Here is a 17,761-nt window from a genome sequence, read left to right on the forward strand (position 1 = left end):
TCACTCGCATTAGACTGAGACTCTGCTACTTTAATCATGACATCGTCAACTATCTCTCATGTGGAATTATAAAAAAGAAAATGGAATTTATTGAGGTAAAAAATGGACCAAAGAGACTTAAACACGGTGCTGATCAGAAAGCTAATAACTCCTATATACAAAACAGTTAAGACAATTAGTACAATACCCTTAATATGAGTTTGCTTTACGTTTAAAGTAATCGAAACGAGATCGCGTTCGACGCTCTGATTGGCCAGCTCGAATAAACCAACCAATCAGAGCGCCGAAAGCAAACTCGTACTAAGGGTAAAGTCAAGTGACATGAAATTTTGACGTTTTTCTGGAAAGTTTACACACAATAGTACACATGATCAACAAGCCACTTACCAACTGATAGAGGTTCTCCCAATAATCCTGTGTCATAAGTCTGAAGGCCGAGAGGAACGCCCACCCGAAGGTGTCGAAGCTCGTGTATCCGTAGTTGGGGTTCGGACCGTAGCCTTGCAGACAGACATATCCGGGTTCACATTGACTGGAAACAAAAAAAGAGGTTTTAGTAGAGTAAAAAATATAACACAGTAATTATTAAGCCAGTATTAAGTGCTATACTTTTTTAATCTAATCCTTAAATCAAAATTGCAATAAATATTTTTTTTTATCTTTATTATTATTTATTGATGTGTAGAAAGTAGATAAAAAAAGTTTATAGTTGAGTTCTTTATTCGAATAGGACCCATAAGAATGAGACTTAAAAAAATGTTGGGAAACAATTTAGGGATATATATTACACTCACCCAGCTCCTGATGAATTTCCACAAAGTGGATATTCCCCTCCATCCCCATACCAATTGGCTGAAATAAATATTAAAATGTTTAAAATTAGGACCAAATTATTATTCACTTAAACAAATTATTCTGAATGTGACTTTATTTCTTTAAAGACAGAATTGCTTTCTGATAGAAGTAAAAGTGGTCTTACTCTCATTCTGGCAAAACCTCTCCCAGTTCTCATCGGTGAGGTTCCCCCAGGAGCCGTCTTCTGGGAATACTTTTATACATTTTTGCGTCAATACTCCCATGTAAATCTGTAGGCCCATGAGCGCGAACACAGATAGTGAAAACATCGTCAGAATTATCACATCTCTCAGATTCTTCACTGACTCTATGACAGCGCCCACGATAGTCTTCAAACCTGTTCAACAAACACTCTCTTCATATTACAACTTCTTACTTATCTACATAATTGGAAACTACGAAAAACCTTTAGACAAAACCTCAAATCACTAGTTAATTTTGCTGTTAAAATATTAGGTGTAGTGAAACACGAAACTTCAAGTGTTTTATACGGTATTCATGTTGTATTTTTCACTTCTAAGAAAAAGTAATCTAATTATCTAAAATCTAATTAGATACATTTAAAATCTACACAAAAAGAAGTACTACACAATTAACATCTAATAAAAAATAGAAAAATAGGTCTGACTATAAAATAGTGTAAAATATAATTCAGAAATGATGGGACTGTCAGATGTAAAGACTTATGTCCGAATACTCAAACGCTACTCAATTTTAAGACGCTCTCAAAACTAGTTCTGTCCCTATCAATTCTTTATAAAATAACAGAGATAGCACGATATTTAAGTACAACTTAAAATTGAGTAGCATTACAGTATTCGGGCGTTATTGTCTCAAAAACACTCTTAGTATCTCATATATGGTGTACATATATGAGTTTGTTATTTTACTCTATTTTTGTTAGACTTGTAGTGTTTACCCGGAATGATGGCCACAGTCTTCAGCGCTCGGAGTACCCTGAACGTTCTGAGAGCGGCCAAGTTGCCGAGATCTATGCCCATCGTGACATAACTGGAAACAGACACCCACAAAAACAACATCTACGTTAATATACATCACTACAACACTACTCACAAATACTCTAAGAAAATAACTCATTGTTCCTATGAATGTATTCATTTAACAGGGAACATTTGCTTCTTAAGTCTTTAACATTTAGTTACTACAATCAAATTCGTTATTTGTAATCTCATATCTTCGTAAATTGTTACTCTATATCAATACAAAATTTTCTATTAAAAAATCTATAAAATGACACATCAATATATACCGATATTTACCGTGAAATTTATATCGTTTTCGTCCCCAAGTATAATGGTTAGTAATACAATAGGTTTACAAAGAAATAAAATGTTAAAAACGAAAAATTGCCGATGAACAATATTAAAAAACACACTTCAAAAGCGTGTACGAACTCGTACTACATTATCAAATCATCACGCTTTTTAACAAAGCTACATCTAGTGTCTCATGTGCGTAAATCGATGAATATTTTTTTTAAACTAAAAAAGGAACGTTATCTTTTTTTTTATTTTATGAATCGAAAGTACTCCTTATAGCAGTTGTTTTGCCGCGGGCCGAAAACGACATAAACTTCACGCTGTATAATCTACAATTCAACGATTTTAACTGTCTACATAATTGAATAAAATATTCTACTACTCACGCTAAAGCTATAACTACGAAGTCAAGCCAATTCCATGCATCTCTAAGGTATGTGAATGGCTGAAGTATGAAACCCCTGGCCATTACTTTCACCGCTGATTCAAACGTGTAGATCCCGGTAAAGATAACTCTGGAAAAATTCACCTCCACTGAGGAACGCCACTCGTAAAATAATACAAAACATTTCTAAAATATGGAGATACAGTATCAAAGTTCATCTCAACTTGTACGAGATGGTAAGTAAATGTATGAACAAAATATTTATTCTAATTATATATGTACGTACAGTAACATTATATGTATAATAAATGTGAGTAATACAATACGTCTAAGTATATGTAGTAATAAAATATATGTGGTATGTACAAATAATGACTGTAGTTTATAGTTTAGTGTATAGTACTGATTAATGGAATCATTGATTTTAAGTTGTAATGAGAGTTTATAAAGTCACACACATGTCTTTGTTAATTTGATGTAAAATTAAAAAATGGTGTCTAGTTATATTCAGTACAATAATTGGACAAAGTATGCACATGATTTTTGGTCGTTACAGCCAGGGAAAGTTAGTAAAATATTCTAAACGCCTGCCTAAAGCGATTTAGGACAACTATGTATAAAATATACATGTTTTATTGTATTAATAATGTTTTCCAATAATTTACTATAAACAATGTCTAATAAATTTACGTCCGTTTATCTAAATATTGATTATATATCAATTGGAAAACTAGTTGAAACACTAACAATTTTGAAACTAGCGTGCACTCTACTAATTATCTATAACCTAATAAAGGATATGTTCTGTTGTCCGGTGGTATTTCAAAATATCAAATTGAAATTCGTAATCGAATTAATCTAACTTAGATGTTGGAAAAAGGTATGATAGTAGAAGGTATACTTACTCAGTACTCTCGACTGTTGGGGTCGTAGGCATTATCATAAGAATACAGTTGACTAAAATTGTCGTAATGATAAACAACGAGAACAAAGGATGTACAAGTATGTATATCGCAACTCTTCTTATAGGATTGAAAGGGTCCAATATCCACAGGGCGTTGGTTGCCGAAAACCTGAAGATATCTTTACCCTTGCTTATAACTACGAATGTCTGAAACAAAAAGTGCAAAGCTTAGTACAATATATTAATAAAAAAATTTACAAGCTAGATGTCTTGTGTAGCGGTACCATTTCATTTAATTATTTTATGTAAATACGTTATCAATATGTTCACAACATGGCAAGCGTTACAACTACGTACATTTTCCTACACTTGTGACAATACGGTAGCACGCGTTAACATGTTTGTGAACGGTGTGCATGTAAAATGCATGTAGTTGTAGCACGTTGCACGTTTAACGCTTGTCATAATTATGCACGTAAGCTTACAGAAGGGGTAGGCTTACTTATATTTAACACGCCAATAACTTAAAAGTTGCAAAACAACTATTTCAACTAATAAAACATTTTTAAAAATGGGCATCGTCTTCTGTTTTCTTTACCGCCTCCATTTTATTAAGTCAGATAATATCCCTTAAACCTTTTCCTAAAATTGGACTCAATCTCCTTCTCAAACTGAGAACCTTCTTTTTTAAAAAGGAACAAAATCTTTTTAGAAGTCTATATGGTTATTCCCTATTATAATTAGTTATTGATCTCAAACGAGGTTAAAGCTAATAACGTTTTATTAGTATCCTATTAATAGGCAAGTAATATAATTTTCTATGAAAAGCTTGTTTCAATGAATTATAATTTAGATTTCAATATTATATTTCTAGGAAGAAAATTTCATTAGCGCTCCATTCTTGTAAGTCTTCTATCTGACTATATATATATATTTATTCTATAAGTAACCTTTATTTAAAAAAGTACTTGTTTGTTGTCACTTGTTTGTTATTCAATAAAAAAATAATGAACTCAAAGGTTTGCAAATGTAACTGTAATGTAATATTAGGTTAGAATTCGATACAAACTTGTGTTGGACAAAGCATGTATATGATATTTTATTTTAAAATAAATCTTTTTTTTAAAGACTTCAATTTTCTTTTCGCCTTAATATTTTTGAGTCTATCTGAATCATGCTCTACCCTTAAAATTTTCCCCTAAATCTGAAAAATACTATGCTGAAAGCCACATAGAAATTGGTTTAGCCAAATACGACATAATTGCGCACAAACCTACCTACATACATGCATATAGCTAAAGCATATACATATGTTTATATCTGAAACTGAGAAACGTCCTTTGAAAAAAACTAACTGTTTGACTTAATTTTTGGCAATCGCGACTACAAAACATAAGGTATCGAATTCGATACAGAGTTGTGTTCGACGACTAAGTAAATATATAATTTTTAATTTTAAAACAACATTTCTCAAGTAAGTTCCTATATACTTAGGTACTTGCAGAGTAATTTAAATTATAAAGTTGTTATCGCACTTATAGTTTAAGCGCGCTAATCTGTCAAACAAGATATTTTTTAAATTCGGTAGTCATCATGTTGAAGAATATTAATGTAGATAGATAACATTTGAGAAGTCACGTTTAACACACGTATGGTTGTTGCATCAAAAAACGCATGACTAGAATGACGCGCTTGTACTCGTATGTGTGAATAGGATATTAGTATACATAGAATAGGACAAAAATATTTTTCTCGTTACCTAAGTACCTTTAGCGAGAAAAACATGGACAAGGTGGGAGAGCCATGCTCCGGCACGAATGGGCCGGTTCACCGAAAACCGACGTGTAACAACGCTTGCGTTGTGTTTCGTTGTATGAGTGAGGTTACCGGAGGCCGGATTCCCCTCTTCTCAATCTTCCCAATCCCCGAATCCCCTTAAATTCCTAACCCCCAAAATGCCTGTAACGCCTCTGGTGTTTCAAGTGTCCATCGCCGGCGGCGATTGCTTACCATCAGGTGATACGTTAGCTTATTTACGTATTCCATAAAAAACAAGGAAAGTTTTAATTGGGCAGTGTAAAGAAATGAAAGAGGCCTTTGCCAAAGTTAGGCAAACATATGATGTTCTAATTGCCATCAATTCAGTTGAGCTAAGGTGATAAATTAAGATTAAGTAAATGCTAAAAAAATTTTTCTTTATCCAAATAAAGGCTATTGTTTTTATTAGTAGGGAACAAAAATGCTAATATACATATATTTATATTGCTTAATTACATAGATAAATGAAACAGATATGTACTTATAAGTGCACGTGAAAGAATTGTTATGTTTTTCATTCAGTTTTAGCGAGTCATGCCACTTGTGCGGTTTTTAATGTAAGGAGATAATTTATCTACTAATATTATAAATGTGCAACTTTGTGAGGATGTATACATCCTCTAACTTCGTTTTTATGCAAAAATATCGATCAGTACCTATGGGTACTTTAGTACGTTACGTTTCTACTTTCTTACCTTCGCGTTCGGAGCTCTGATTGGTTGATTTATTCGAGCCGACCAATCAGCGTTAATAATAAGGATAATAATTAAATCCTGCCTATTTTGTTAGTAATATTATAAATGCAAAATATGTGAGTTAATGGTTGAAGGGATCGGTATAAAATATATGGAACAGGGATAGATTACGTCCGCCGCATTAAGTTCGCCATTCACTGCTTTTGTGATGAAGAAATAAATAAATTACGGCTTAAAATAACACATATGCTACTTTTTATCCCTCGGGAACGCGAGCGAAGCCGCTGAACAGAAGCTAGTAATTATAAAATATTAGCAACAACGTTTGTTATCATTATCACTATAATACATCGTCGATCGGAGGATTAATTGATTGTTAAATAATGGATAAATGATTTATTATACAATAATGCTTACGTCCAAAAATACAAATAAGATTATCAAGATTATCAAAAGTCATTGTGATTAAATTATCTACCAGTCCGGACTTGCATTGTATTATATAATATTATTTGTATGTATACATACGAATAGCAGTCGGTTTATAACTTTTATAGGCAAAAACTGTGGGTAAAACTACACTTGAATAAAGTTGATCCTTAGGGTAATGCTTGTCATCCATGCTTTCTTGAACTTAAAACGATTAATTATTTAAAATACATAACATGATCAATTTATTATTTAATACCATTACTTTGAATAGAGACCAGACTAGATTAGAACCTCTAGATGACTAATAACATATACCTAATTTAGTAGAATACTGATTTATTGTCAATCCTATAGGATTCACTTAAATTTTGACACTCTTTCTGTAGACAAGCGCTAAAATACTTAACATTTTGACTATTAAGATCGGACCTAATAAAACACATTTTCAGCTTTCAGTATAATTTAGGTACCATAAGTAAAACAACATTTTTATTCATCAGTATGGCTTATGAGCATGGTAAGATATTAAGTTGCATGTTATTTTTTCCAAAATAATGAAGCGGTACGTAACTCCCAATAAATCAAATTGCTTTTGATAATTTCACATCATGTTTTTGAATTATGGACGACGCAAATACATAAATACCTAATATTATTATTATTGTCACCATTATCTTATATTTCATGAAACAGCAATCTCGGATGACTGTACAAAATTTTGCAATTCATCGATAATTACTTAACATAACTAGTCAAATGCCCGGTTCCACTTGCACTATCGATAAATTTTAATGCAAATAGACTTGTTTATACCGACAACATATTAGTCGTAGAGTTGGTTAAGTGCCTAATATAAAAATAAATGCGACAGTTTGTTTGTCTGTTTTTTAAACTTTAACTGCAGGGTCAAATGTGATAATGTACCCGATGTTATTAATATGTTATTCTCTATAAATATATTTAATGGTTGAAGGACATAAAAATGTAATTAAATAAATACTTAATGAATTTAGTCACTGGTAGATTAAAGGTTAGTAGGTAGTAATAGTCCGAATTTAGTTTGTTCCAAAAATAAATTAATGTGTAATTACACATTGCATCCTTATTAGACATTCCGTCTTGGAGTGAATCCGGACACATAATTTAAATAGTGGAAAATACCTATATACACACAACACGTGGCCTGAACGAGTTTTTACATCTAGATACATAATATATGCGTGGTCATTCTGATTTCGCAAAATTCTTAAGAGGTTATCCTTTTTAAACTAATAACAAGTTTTTAGTGGCATAGGAACGTGATAACTAATAAATGTTCGACTAATAATGACTTGCTTTAAAAACGTAAATAAACGTCCATGTTTAATAATCTTGTTGATAAGTGGACAATATCTACGTGTTTTGTTATATAAATTATATAATTTATTATGTATATATGTTTACTGTACAGTAATCTGTACTTTTGGCAAAATCCAGTCATATCCGGTTTACAGTAGTATTTGTAAGTACAATGTCATTACAATTAACTCAAAACGTGCCATTATACATATAGAGTAACTAGTTTGGTACCGCCCACATCTATACAGTTGCTACAGTGTAAACATTGCAGAAGTACTTACTCTTTGGTTGTGATAGAAGGGGTCGATGTCCTCGAGGGGTATGGAGGACACCTCCGCCGGAAAGGAGCCCTGCATTCGCACCGGCAGCGGCAGGCCCTGCTCCAGGGTCGCGTCCGGCTGAGGACCTTCGTCCTCGTCCTCGTCATCGTAACGCACCTAAGTCGACACAATTACAGCATTACAATACCATCAAGCATCATTCGAAACAACTACAAACGGGCCAACGGCAGATCCAAAGAACACAGCCTATCAACGCTCTTCAAACATTAAAGGCGCTATTACAAAGAATGCTAAAGTATTCCCTTTTGTTTCAAAGTCGACGTAATGCTCCCGAGCTTCAGATAATGTCTGTCGTTCAAGAAAATAACATTCAGCTTATTTACATAGGAATATGAAATACGGAGCAATGACCTGAGGATCTGCATTTGACAAATACACCAATCTTTTATTCATTCGTTAATGAGCCACCCAGTTACCGTGTCCGTCTAGTTTGCTTTGTAATATTTACTTACGCTTGGTCATTGTGCCAGTCCAATGACAGAGAGTCAAGCTAGCCTACGGTAAGCCTAGTGTAACAGACCATAATATCATGAGCTTAGTAATGCGTATGTCCTCGTAACAATACTGTTGGCCGCTCACACAACTAGTATTGTTACAGAGTCGGTGGCTGGGCCAGCATGTCTGTGAAGGCGTTCCAAGCTAGTTATATCTTGTGTAGTGCTGCTGTCTGTGTGACTATGATGCGTATCTGGCATAACTAAAAGCGTTTCAGTTTAACATTCCCACTATTATGTTACCATTCCGAATGTACGAACTATATATTCCGAATACTTCGGCTGTGTACATATATAACATTAGGGCAGTTATGTATCTGACTGACTATGGCGTCTATTCGAAAACGGTCCCAGAATAGGAGGCGTGACTAGCGCAAGCCCAAAATGTTACAAAATACGATCCATAACCAACAAAACTTGATATTTATCAGAATTATTGTTAACTGTTTACACTATTATGCACTAAACGCTAGCTAGGTGATGCCACCATGATAGACCTAGATGACGGCAGTCGAGGATGAAGTGACGAACATGAGCCAGTCCTGTGCAATGCTTGAGATGGTATGTTATGTGCTGGTGTACTTTGATCGCTAACGGTTATAACATCGGGAGGTCCTACCATTTACATGTTACCGTTATATAATAAAGGAACTCTCAAATCGATTTATTCCTATTGAAAGTTATTTTGGTCTAAAGGGGCATTGACTACGTAAATTCAATCGTCAATTAATTCTATTACCGGGTTCAAGGTTGGCTAGTGGTTCTGCTATATCTAAGTAAGGAGATCACGTGTTTCTGTCTCTTTCTATAGGGGAGGGTTACTCACTTTTTATGAATGGTGGGACTAAGTACTATCGTTTTGGTTATTGCATTTCTTTCTTTATATTTCTTTCTTTTTTACGGTTTTTTTTTCATCAGTCTGACTAAGATTAATTTCTTCATCGAAATGCAAATAAACATGACAAGCTTTCGTTGTATCTACATTAAGATTAGCTGTTACGATATCTCGAAACGTTTTTATTGTTTTCAGTGGAGTAACAGCTAAACTTGTCAACACAGTTTTTACAGATAGTTTGCCAACAAGCGATGTGTTAAGGATAATGCTTTAAATGCGGTCATATGCATAAATCAGAATGCACTACAAGTTATCGCACTTGAACAAATGTGTCGCCAATGTTTGTGGGAGCTTGCAATATCGTTCATTCAAAGAAATTTCGTTTGTGAAAGCGATAACTTGCTGAAAAGTTTTCACTAAAAAAACGAGCCGTAAAAATGTAAAAGGGGCAAGCAAGCATTCTTACTTCTTTTTTCTTTTTCGTCCGCCCCAAATCGTTCTGGAATAATTTAAAAATTATTCGTCAGAGTTTTAGCTTCCGTCTGTCCGTAGCTAAACTGTGTGTGCCACACGATTGTTGTAACAGTGATGTCTTTGTGTGCTAACTAACATTTTATCACTCGTGTATTTGTCCAATGTTTGTAAATATTCTAACAGTTTTACAGTGTTTTCTTTTTGTAACTTTTTTTTTGTTTTTTTCGGCACTCGACACACGTGTGTTGTACGGTGAGTGAGGGAGGGTACTCACCTCGCCTTCCGCTCGTTTTTTCTCGAGTTCCTTTTGCTTGGCATGCTCCTCAGCTATGCGGGCTTCGATAGCGGCCAGTGACTCTCTTGTGAAGGGTCGGAACAAGCTTCGTTCTTCCTCGCTGATCGAGTCCAAGTCCTCGGACATTGTCTATCGAACTCCCCCCGAGTGAACTGCCTACTGTATTGGAAAGAAAATGCATTAAAAATTGTTTAATTATTGCCAAAAAATGGATTTAGATGATTCTTTTGGGTTTCGTTGTATGAGTGAGGTTACCGGAGGCTCAATTACTTTCCCAACGCCAGATTCCCCAACAACCCTTAAATTCCTAACCCCCAAAAGGCCGGCAACGGAATTGTAACGCCTGTGGTGTTTCAAGTATCCATGGCTTACCATCAGGTGATCCGGCTTTTCGAGAAACGAGAACGTCGTGAAAGTCCCGATTGGGATCCTGTGATCCTACTTAAAATACTGAAGGCAATAAACGCGTGATGCTACGTTATTAGGTATGTATGGAATTATTATCCACAAAAGCTTATCGAAATTATACAAAGTAACGATTTACGATAGTTGGCGCTAATCCAAAACAATAACCGAGCAAGTTGGAGTGACCTTATTTTCTTTTGTGAGCTGCTAGCCTTGATAGCATTCTGTACAAAGAAGATACCTATTCACGTTCTGTAAGATTAATATCACTTTCAAAATACGTGTTTTGTTAGAATAACATGTTTTTGCTATTTGCGTGTAAAAAGTTTATCTTTTACAACCATGGGTGGTGCTGATCGCTTACCATCAGGTGACCCGTCTGCTCGTTTGCCATCTATTCCTTAAAACAACTATAATATTTGACGCAGTCGTATCTAGTAAGATTTTTAAATTAGGCCGTCAAGTCTATGAGCAACTCAAAAAAAGTAGTTCAACGTTATATCATTGTTATGCACATTCCCATGTATAAAATAAAATAAAATTTTGCACACAGATAACCTAACTTTAAATACAGCTATGATTTTAATATATACTTTATTTCACCGAAGAAAACCACCATGTAAAAAAGTCTGCATGTACCATATTTTCTTTGGTCAACGAAAACCACCTCCTTTTTAGGAAGTCGCTTAAAAAATCTCCGAATAAAATGAAAGTAAAGTAACTAACTGCAGGGCGATTACAAGATCACAGTAAGGAGGCGTAAATGATTTATCCAAATTATAAAGGGGATGAGATGTGGTTATACTAACAATATAATTCCCCCTACAGCGCCCCTAGGGCTCTATAAGGCGGTGTTTGTGCCTCCCGAAACCAGGGCAAGGCCACCATTTATATTGTACGTTACAACCCTACTTTCATAGGGCATTTTATTTATTCCCTTTCTTTATCGCTTTGGGATAGCTTATATAAGATTAATATTTGTACAAATAAAATAAAATAATAATTAATTGGCTAGTTTACGGCGTGTGTAACTAGAATTAGTTCGTTAGTTTAATTTTCGTATTGATCTTTGAGAAGTCAGTTTTGTTCAACTTAAGCGTACCTATATAGTGTGGTATTTAATTTACACTTTGGATTAGACATGAGATCCTTCTAACTTAAGTATTCACATTGTATTATATCAAATGCTCGGAAACTAAGACAAATTCACATTTTGACTAAATTACACTGACCGTAGTTCCAAACAAATAGTTGTTTGGAAGCAAAATTACAAATCAAAAGTCCTTACTTTTGTGTTTTGAACTACTTATGTGTACCTGTTAAAATATAGGCACCTATATCCAACATAACTCGAGGAAATGAAACCTGAATTCACAATCTTCTACATGTCTATAAACCAGATGATAAATCTCTTTTTTTTTAGGGAAATTCTTCAAAAACATTTCACAATATCTTTATAGAGTAGATAATCCAGTCATTCCTTTGATATGTACGCAATGCGGGACGGGAAATTATATCGTCCCCGCACTGCGTATTCGTAGTGACAGCTCTAGTTATTTCTTTGTTCCAAGTTCGGTATCAATGTCTCAGATAGTTTGACAAGGGGTTAGTTCAATAAACATGTAAATAATACTTTTGAATTCGTAGGAATATGTCAAAGACACTCTTAGATCTTGTATGAATAGGAAGTGTGTATGTGTTGATAAAATATGTTGATTTTTCTAAAGACAAATTGTAAGTTTAGGACTATCTGACTGCTTAAAAAATGGTAATAAATAAACTCAATGTTGAGTTAAAGTTAAATAATAATTAATATAATTTAATAATCCGACTGCAACACGCATGTTAAAAGTAAAGGTAATCCATGAGGATTTCCACATGTTAAGAAACATCTTTTCCTAAGTCTGAAAGTTGGTTCAGCCAAACGTAAAATAATCGCGTATACACATATATAAATAATATATGATATTTATTTGTGCAAATTGCTTACAAGATAACACTTTTACACGTCAAACTCTGAAATAACTAGATAAGGCCGGCATTTCCTATCAGACTACTTACACAATAAACTTAGAGGTTATACAGGTCGAACTGACAACCTCCATTTTTTTGAAGTCGGTTTATAAATAAACTAGCTACTTCCGCGCGGTTTCACCCGCTCTGCTCGGCTCCTATTAGTCATAGCGTGATGTTTTATAGCCTATAGACTTCCCCGATAAATGGACTATCCAACACAAAAAGAATTATTCAAATCGGACCAGTAGTTCCGGAGATTAGCGCGTTCAAACAAACAAACAATCAAACAAACTCTTCAGCTTTATAATATTAGTATAGATTAGTATAGATAATGTAGTTGACAATATTGTAGTGAATGTTTACCTGCTAACAGTGAATGGGCGGGTGCGTGTGGTGCGGGAAACGCGTGCGGCCGCACGCTCTACGCCCGCGTTCTCCCGCCGACCACCTACGGGCGGACCGCCCTTCTGCGAAACAGGACAAACATTTCTTTCACACATGAATTTTGAAATTAATAACAATAACAAAGTCAAAGTCAAAATTATTTATTTCAATTACACCAGGAAGGCACTTTTGAACGTCAAAGCAAATATAATAATATTAATAACGTCAGTCTGTCGGTCAGTCCTCTAGAGAAGCTATTTGCTCGTTCCAAAGTGTAGATTCCTATGGAGAAGAAAGAGCAAGAAACTCCATGATTACTCTTTTCCAATCAGATTCACAATACAATTCTTGGTTACATTGTTTCGATTGCTTCAACTATGTGAGAACAATGTAAAACTAATATTTAGTCAAAGTGATAGAAAAAGAAAATAACCCTGAGGACAACAACAAGGGTCATGCCTGATCCGGAGCTGCGGACTACCTAGCGGGTTTACCGGGGCTCTGGTTCGAAAAGCAGGAGTAGGAACGGAGTGGTTTTTAGTTAGTAAGAGTCTGACACTCCTCTCGCCTCGCCCAAGGCGAGAGAAGCCATTGGATGATTTTTCCCCCTCAAAAAAAGGGTCTTCTTACGATGTCCAACCCCACAGAAAGTAGCCAAATACGCAAGAGATAAAATCATGTATGTGTACGCAAAATCGCGTACAAGCTCCTGTTCTCTTACTCCGACACTATCGCAGATGGGATTAGTCGCAGAACCAAAAGGATTTACATTGGTTAATTAAAAAAAAATCTCATAGTGGCCCGGAGGTTTAACATGCCAACTTCTCGTGAAAGAGCGTGTGGGTTCGTAACCTATCAACGACAAGTACCAATGTGAGTTTTTCTAAATTATATGTATTGTACAGTGAATAAAAACATCGTGAGGAAACTTGAGCTTATAATTATTGATTATAAGTTAGAAATTGTCAACTCGCATTGAGCAAGCGTGGTGATTAATACTCAAACCTTCTCAGTGTAGGAAGACGCTTTTGGTCAGCAGGGGTCACTTGTATAGTGTTGATGTGTGATGTGAATTAAAAAAAATCCTTTTTAAATAGCGATTTTTGCCAGCTAGGTTATGAGTTTTAATAAGACCCATGTAAGGATAAAAATTATTAATTTTGAAAAACCGTATTCTTTAGCCTTATGTATAACCAAAGAACTGCTTATAAAATAACCCTGCTTCACAAAAATATGTAATACATTATCATGTATCTAATCCGTCTCTTAGATCAGAGGGTCTGATGTCTATAGGGTACCTCTTCACAGTACTCACTGCCAACCAAGGCTGTATGAATAAATAATAATATAGGTACTGTACTCAAAGCGGTCACTGACCTTCAACTTGGGCGTGTTTAAATCGTTTTATTTTTATTTTATGTAAAGTATTTTAAATGTTATTACATAAATCATAATCTTAAATAAATCATTATTTGAGGTGTCATACGCTCATTCCTATATTTTTTATTAGTAAATAAGTAGTTTTGTTAACATATTATATTAATGATGGCAATAACTGCTGGACAGCCATTTTAAGCTACGGTTTTGTTACATAAATCACTTTTTTTACTAGATATTTTAAATGTGTGAGTTTAGCTCAATGTAGGAATGTGGGTTGCAAGCGGATTTTTAGTGGGCCTTGTCTGTAAATAGTCAGACTTACCAACCGTTCTGTATTTTATTTGTCATATTGGTAACGGTTTGGGAACCACTGTCTTTTTTTTAAGGGGAGTAAATAATGCAATGACTTCTCCCGAATTGGGTGAGGCGATGGGGAGTGTCAGACTCAAAAATCACCCCGTTCCTACTCCTGGTTTTCGGGCCGGAGCCCCGGTATACTCGCTAGATAGTCCGCAGCTCCGGAGATAACTACTGTCTTAGAGAAATAATCAGGTAAACGAGTTTTAATGTGTAATCGCCCTAATAGTAGCCATGTTATAATTTTTTTAATTTATAACATGGCTACTATAAAGAATTTGGTCAGCTAAAGTTTAAAAGCTGGATAGTATTTGTAGGACTCTCACGTTACAAGTTCTATACAATATTTTAAACAGTGAACATAAATTTAGTCTAACAGAGTTTGATTATGCAACCACATAGGAATTTTACCATTACGCACGTGTTTGAAATGATCAAGTAAAGATTAAGTACTCTACGGTTACCAACCTTTTTTGTATGGTAAGTAATAACTACCTAGTCGCTATTTCAAGGCTATTTTTATCTAAAATTAAACATAACAATTAATATGCAGATATGTCTGTACATAATAGGGATGATGACGGGGTATGAAAATTAAGAATCTATTTAGTCAGTTAGTTAGGTAATGGAAAAATATTAGACACGTATTTTTTGTCTGTTTCAGAATGTTTGACTAGATGACTTTACTAGACTGTATGTGACAGTTAAATCATTGAATTATGATCACGATCACTAAAGAGCATATTACTTATAAGTATCGGGCGACCATTAAGACCCAAAGAAGATTTAACAAATCAGAATACTGAATAATAATAATTATTCGACCATATCCGGATATCGTAACAAACCGCAAGTTAAATGCTATGAACCTAACAAAGTAACAGAGGGATTGTGAGACCGTGACTATTAAACCAATCCTGGGATTAAACTCCGCCAAATATTATTGGACTTATCAATTTGGAAATGTCAGTATTATGCCAGAGTTTGATTATGCGATCAGTTAATGGCTACTGGGTTTGTGATTTCTTGATATTATAGCTACTAGCCTGACCGCTAAACATTAAGGTTGGGTTATATCCTCATTTTTATGGGGGAAAAATCGTCCAATAGCTTCTCCTTGGGTGAAGTGGGAGGGTGTCAGACTGTTACTGACTAAAAACCATCCGATTCTTACTCCTGTACCCTTAGTATGAGTTCGCTTTACGTTCAACGAGAGCGAAACGAGAGCGTTCGGTGCTCTGATTGGCCGGTGCGAAAATCCAACCAATCAGAGCGCCGAACGCACTCTAGTTTCGTAAAGCAAACTCGTACTAAGGGTGCTGGTTTGAGCTAGAGCCCTAGTAACCCGCTAGGTCGTTCGCAGGTCTAGATTAAATCAGTGGACAAAGATTTTTTAATTTATTTCGGTTAGTGGAGTTACTGTCCTTTTAGTAACTAAAAACAACCCTTTTACCCCCCGCTCCCCGCTTCTTTACAGTGTGTTCGGGCATTAACCTAGCACAACGACCTATGTTCCATCTACGTTTTAACCTAGTTGTATGTCAGGTGTAAATATTATTATAACATTTTAACACTGTATTGGACACACACATACACACACACATTACTTTAATTTAAAAAATGAAAAAAAAAAATTAAATGTCGAGCTAAACAAAATATGTTTATCAAGGCCTTGCTTTGTATAATCTTTCCGCAATTTGAACGGTCAGTACCCTTAATACAAGTTTCCTTTACGTTTAAAGTAATCGAAACGAGAGCGCGTACGGCGCGCGGATTGGTTGGTTTATTCAAGCCGGCCAATCAGAGCGGCGAACGCGTTCTCGTTTTGATTAATACTTTTATACTTTAAACGCCACGGGAGTCACCGGTGACAGACGTTAGCGGTGGATTTGCCTTCAACAGTTTTCTATTGGCAGTCAAAGACTTAAACGTAAAGCCAACTCATACTAAGGTTACTGATTATATGACTGAGTTTTGTCTATCCGTGTGTATAATGTATTCTAATTTGTCGGACAACTAACCTGTCGTCCGCGAGAGCAGTGTGACCGCGGCTACTAGAGAGATGAAAGTTACCACTCGATCGCTGATAGGGACAGCCAGCAAATGGGCAAGATTTTTCATGACCGACCTGTAACAAAACATAACACATTGTATTGTCATATAGTCTTTCGGTTGTGTGTACAAATTTCCATTTTTTAGGTCTGTTAATATAATAAAACCTTCTCCTAAGTCTGAATAATACTATGCTCAAAATCGATTCAGCCAAACGCGAGATAATCGCGCACAAACATACATACAGGTCAAACTAGGACTTACAGGTGTTGAGGGTGACTACCGGGGTGGTTTTAGTGAGGTAAAAATCCCACACAAAAAGGCCAAAAGGCCAAAAGCCCAAAAGGCTAGGCGCCTTTTGAAGGTTTCCCCCCGTCACCAAAAAAAAGGTCAAACTAGGAACCTCCTTTTTTTGAAGTCGGTTCAAAATATAATTACCGTATATAGTGCAATGCCTAGGGTCGGTTCAAAATATAATTACCGTATATAGTGCAATGCCTAGGGTAGTGTAGGTCTAGAGGGCGCGCGGGATGGTGGCCGCGTCGCCCGCTGGCCGCGCGCGCTCCTCTCTCCAGTGTCGGCGCGCGCGCAACATCTGCGTCAGCCCTCAGCCGCGTCTGTACAACAAACATAGACATTTTTAATTATGATAAAATGAACTAATCGCCTTACTCAGAGTCATTTAATCGTTACTTAACCCAGTCCTTAGCAATCGTTTTCGGTACAAAATCGTTACTAAGGAATAGTTTAAGTAATCATTAAATGTCTCTGAGTGCGGTAGTAAGTGAAGCTTATAGTAATTTTTGTATAGGTTAACATTCTGATCTCTCGAACTTAACATTTTGAACACAAAATGGCATTCATGTAGAAATAAAAGAATATATCTGTAGAAAATGTATCTTTAAGATCTTAAAGAGACTATGGAAATTTTAAGGTATACCAAATTTTATCAAAATCCGTTCAGTAGTTTCAGCGTGATTAGTGTGATTAAAGTTCCTTAATATACATACATACATATAAG

At 35.3% G+C, this 17,761-nt stretch overlaps 1 protein-coding gene across 36 annotated transcripts in view; it reads right to left on the bottom strand.

The window, feature by feature from the left end:
• Positions 1 to 17,761, bottom strand: part of LOC118273910 (sodium channel protein para) — a 104,734-nt gene that overhangs the window by 18,202 nt on the left and 68,771 nt on the right. For 24 of the 36 annotated variants that reach the window (XM_050706406.1, XM_050706362.1, XM_050706491.1 and 21 more), the window contains exons 2-13: positions 17,222 to 17,357; positions 16,710 to 16,816; positions 12,931 to 13,034; positions 10,126 to 10,305; positions 9,844 to 9,876; positions 7,989 to 8,144; positions 3,426 to 3,631; positions 2,522 to 2,650; positions 1,775 to 1,866; positions 980 to 1,192; positions 795 to 852; positions 388 to 532 (exon numbers count right to left, since the gene is read on the bottom strand). In XM_050706406.1, the coding sequence (XP_050562363.1) occupies positions 388 to 532; positions 795 to 852; positions 980 to 1,192; positions 1,775 to 1,866; positions 2,522 to 2,650; positions 3,426 to 3,631; positions 7,989 to 8,144; positions 9,844 to 9,876; positions 10,126 to 10,272 (1,179 nt within the window). In that variant the 5' untranslated portion in view covers positions 10,273 to 10,305; positions 12,931 to 13,034; positions 16,710 to 16,816; positions 17,222 to 17,357. The remainder of the gene's footprint in view (positions 1 to 387; positions 533 to 794; positions 853 to 979; positions 1,193 to 1,774; positions 1,867 to 2,521; positions 2,651 to 3,425; positions 3,632 to 7,988; positions 8,145 to 9,843; positions 9,877 to 10,125; positions 10,306 to 12,930; positions 13,035 to 16,709; positions 16,817 to 17,221; positions 17,358 to 17,761) is intronic. The other 12 variants (XM_050706437.1, XM_050706388.1, XM_050706543.1 and 9 more) reach the window with 1 other exon arrangement.

This window comes from Spodoptera frugiperda, chromosome 3 (assembly GCF_023101765.2).
Source record: "Spodoptera frugiperda isolate SF20-4 chromosome 3, AGI-APGP_CSIRO_Sfru_2.0, whole genome shotgun sequence".
Classification (NCBI taxonomy): Eukaryota; Metazoa; Arthropoda; class Insecta; order Lepidoptera; family Noctuidae; genus Spodoptera; species Spodoptera frugiperda.